The 1,334-nt window shown below is 41.0% G+C and overlaps 1 protein-coding gene across 1 annotated transcript in view; it reads left to right on the top strand.

Moving 5' to 3' along the window:
* The first annotated feature begins 1,145 nt into the window (after positions 1-1,145).
* Positions 1,146-1,334, top strand: part of LOC107100349 (gastrula zinc finger protein XlCGF57.1-like) — a 5,075-nt gene continuing 4,886 nt past the window's right edge. Inside the window, exon 1 of the mRNA XM_015398802.1 lies at positions 1,146-1,218. Coding sequence (XP_015254288.1) covers positions 1,146-1,218 — 73 coding nt within the window. The remainder of the gene's footprint in view (positions 1,219-1,334) is intronic.

Genomic DNA, 1,334 nt, shown 5'->3' with positions numbered 1-1,334 from the left:
GGAGCTATAGAAATAAACTGAATAGAATGGAAACAGTTCTTATCTACTTATATGTTCTCATCCAAAAAGCACAATGTGAATTGAAATTCTAATTAGGCTTGCCCTTTTCAGGGCGATTTTTCAGTTGTGCAAGATTTTTTTGGATGGGGCCTAGTTTCAGCCTGATGGTGCGTCCTGTGTGGTGTAGTGAACGGGGGTAACGAGGAGCGATCAGCTTCTAACGACCAGCTCCTCATCAGGAATCATTAAGTCAGGAGAATATCAAGCATGTCTGAACTTCAGTCGGCCCTCCTGAGGTGGTTGTGGTTACCAGAGCCTCGAGCACTGAGCATGCGCAAACGAGGGAGTTCTTCTTCTTCTTCTTCTTCCAGATTGACCAGTCTGAGTAGCGCCATCTCTCTCATCTGAGAACAGACATTGTAAGCTGTGAACTTTTGAACCCTGCAGTTTCATTGTACAGTTTGAGTTGCAGCTTGTAAATATCGCACAGTGTTCGCCCAGATTAAGTCTAAGTTTAAGTTCACGTGGGTCCCTGCTCATAAAGGGGTTAAAGGGAATGAGTTTACAGGTTATATAGCCAAACTGTCTTTAAATGAAGATAGAATGATGGAAACTGATTTTACTAAATCTAAAATAAATACTGTTATCATGAAGAAAGTAAACTCAGAATTGCAGTGACTTAGGAGGAGGGAACTACAGACTGGCCCCCAGTCTATTTATAAAAACAGCTGGGAAAATGAATGGAATTGGAGAAAATCAAAATGAAATAAATCTGTACTTATTTAGGGTGAACATCCAACAGGCAGATATGATTATGGAGGAATGATTCTAAAAACAGGCTGAGCAGAGAAAAAATACAGCAATCAATGCTGTATTAAGAGGAAATAAAGCAAACATTAAACATGAATTGAAAAACTGTGTATTTTGATTATTTTTAAGGGAAACTGGATTATTTACAATAAAAACAAGGCTGGTCAGACGCTCTGGCCGATCCTCCAGCACAGTAGGTGGCGGTAATGCATCTTAACTTTGGATTCTATCCACCAATAATCCCATAAAGAAGAAGAATGTGACGAAAACAACAAGAAGATGTTTGGTGGAATTAATTCATTCCGATTCAGACTCCATTTCAGTTGGTGGCGGTAATGCAGCAAACAGTTGTTTGCTGCATTACCGCCACCAAACACAAGAAGAAGAAGAGGAAGAAGAAGCCGGACTGTGCAGCTGTTAGCATTAGCATTAGCTTCCGTGTGCTAGCAGAGAGGCTGCTAATGTGTGAGTGTTTGCAGTGAGAATGTGTTGAGTCCAGCTGGAAGGAGAGTTTGTCAGCGAGC

This window comes from Cyprinodon variegatus, unplaced genomic scaffold (assembly GCF_000732505.1).
Source record: "Cyprinodon variegatus isolate N-32 unplaced genomic scaffold, C_variegatus-1.0 Scaffold963, whole genome shotgun sequence".
Lineage (NCBI taxonomy): Eukaryota > Metazoa > Chordata > Actinopteri > Cyprinodontiformes > Cyprinodontidae > Cyprinodon > Cyprinodon variegatus.
This window is presented reverse-complemented; position numbering and strand designations above follow the sequence as displayed.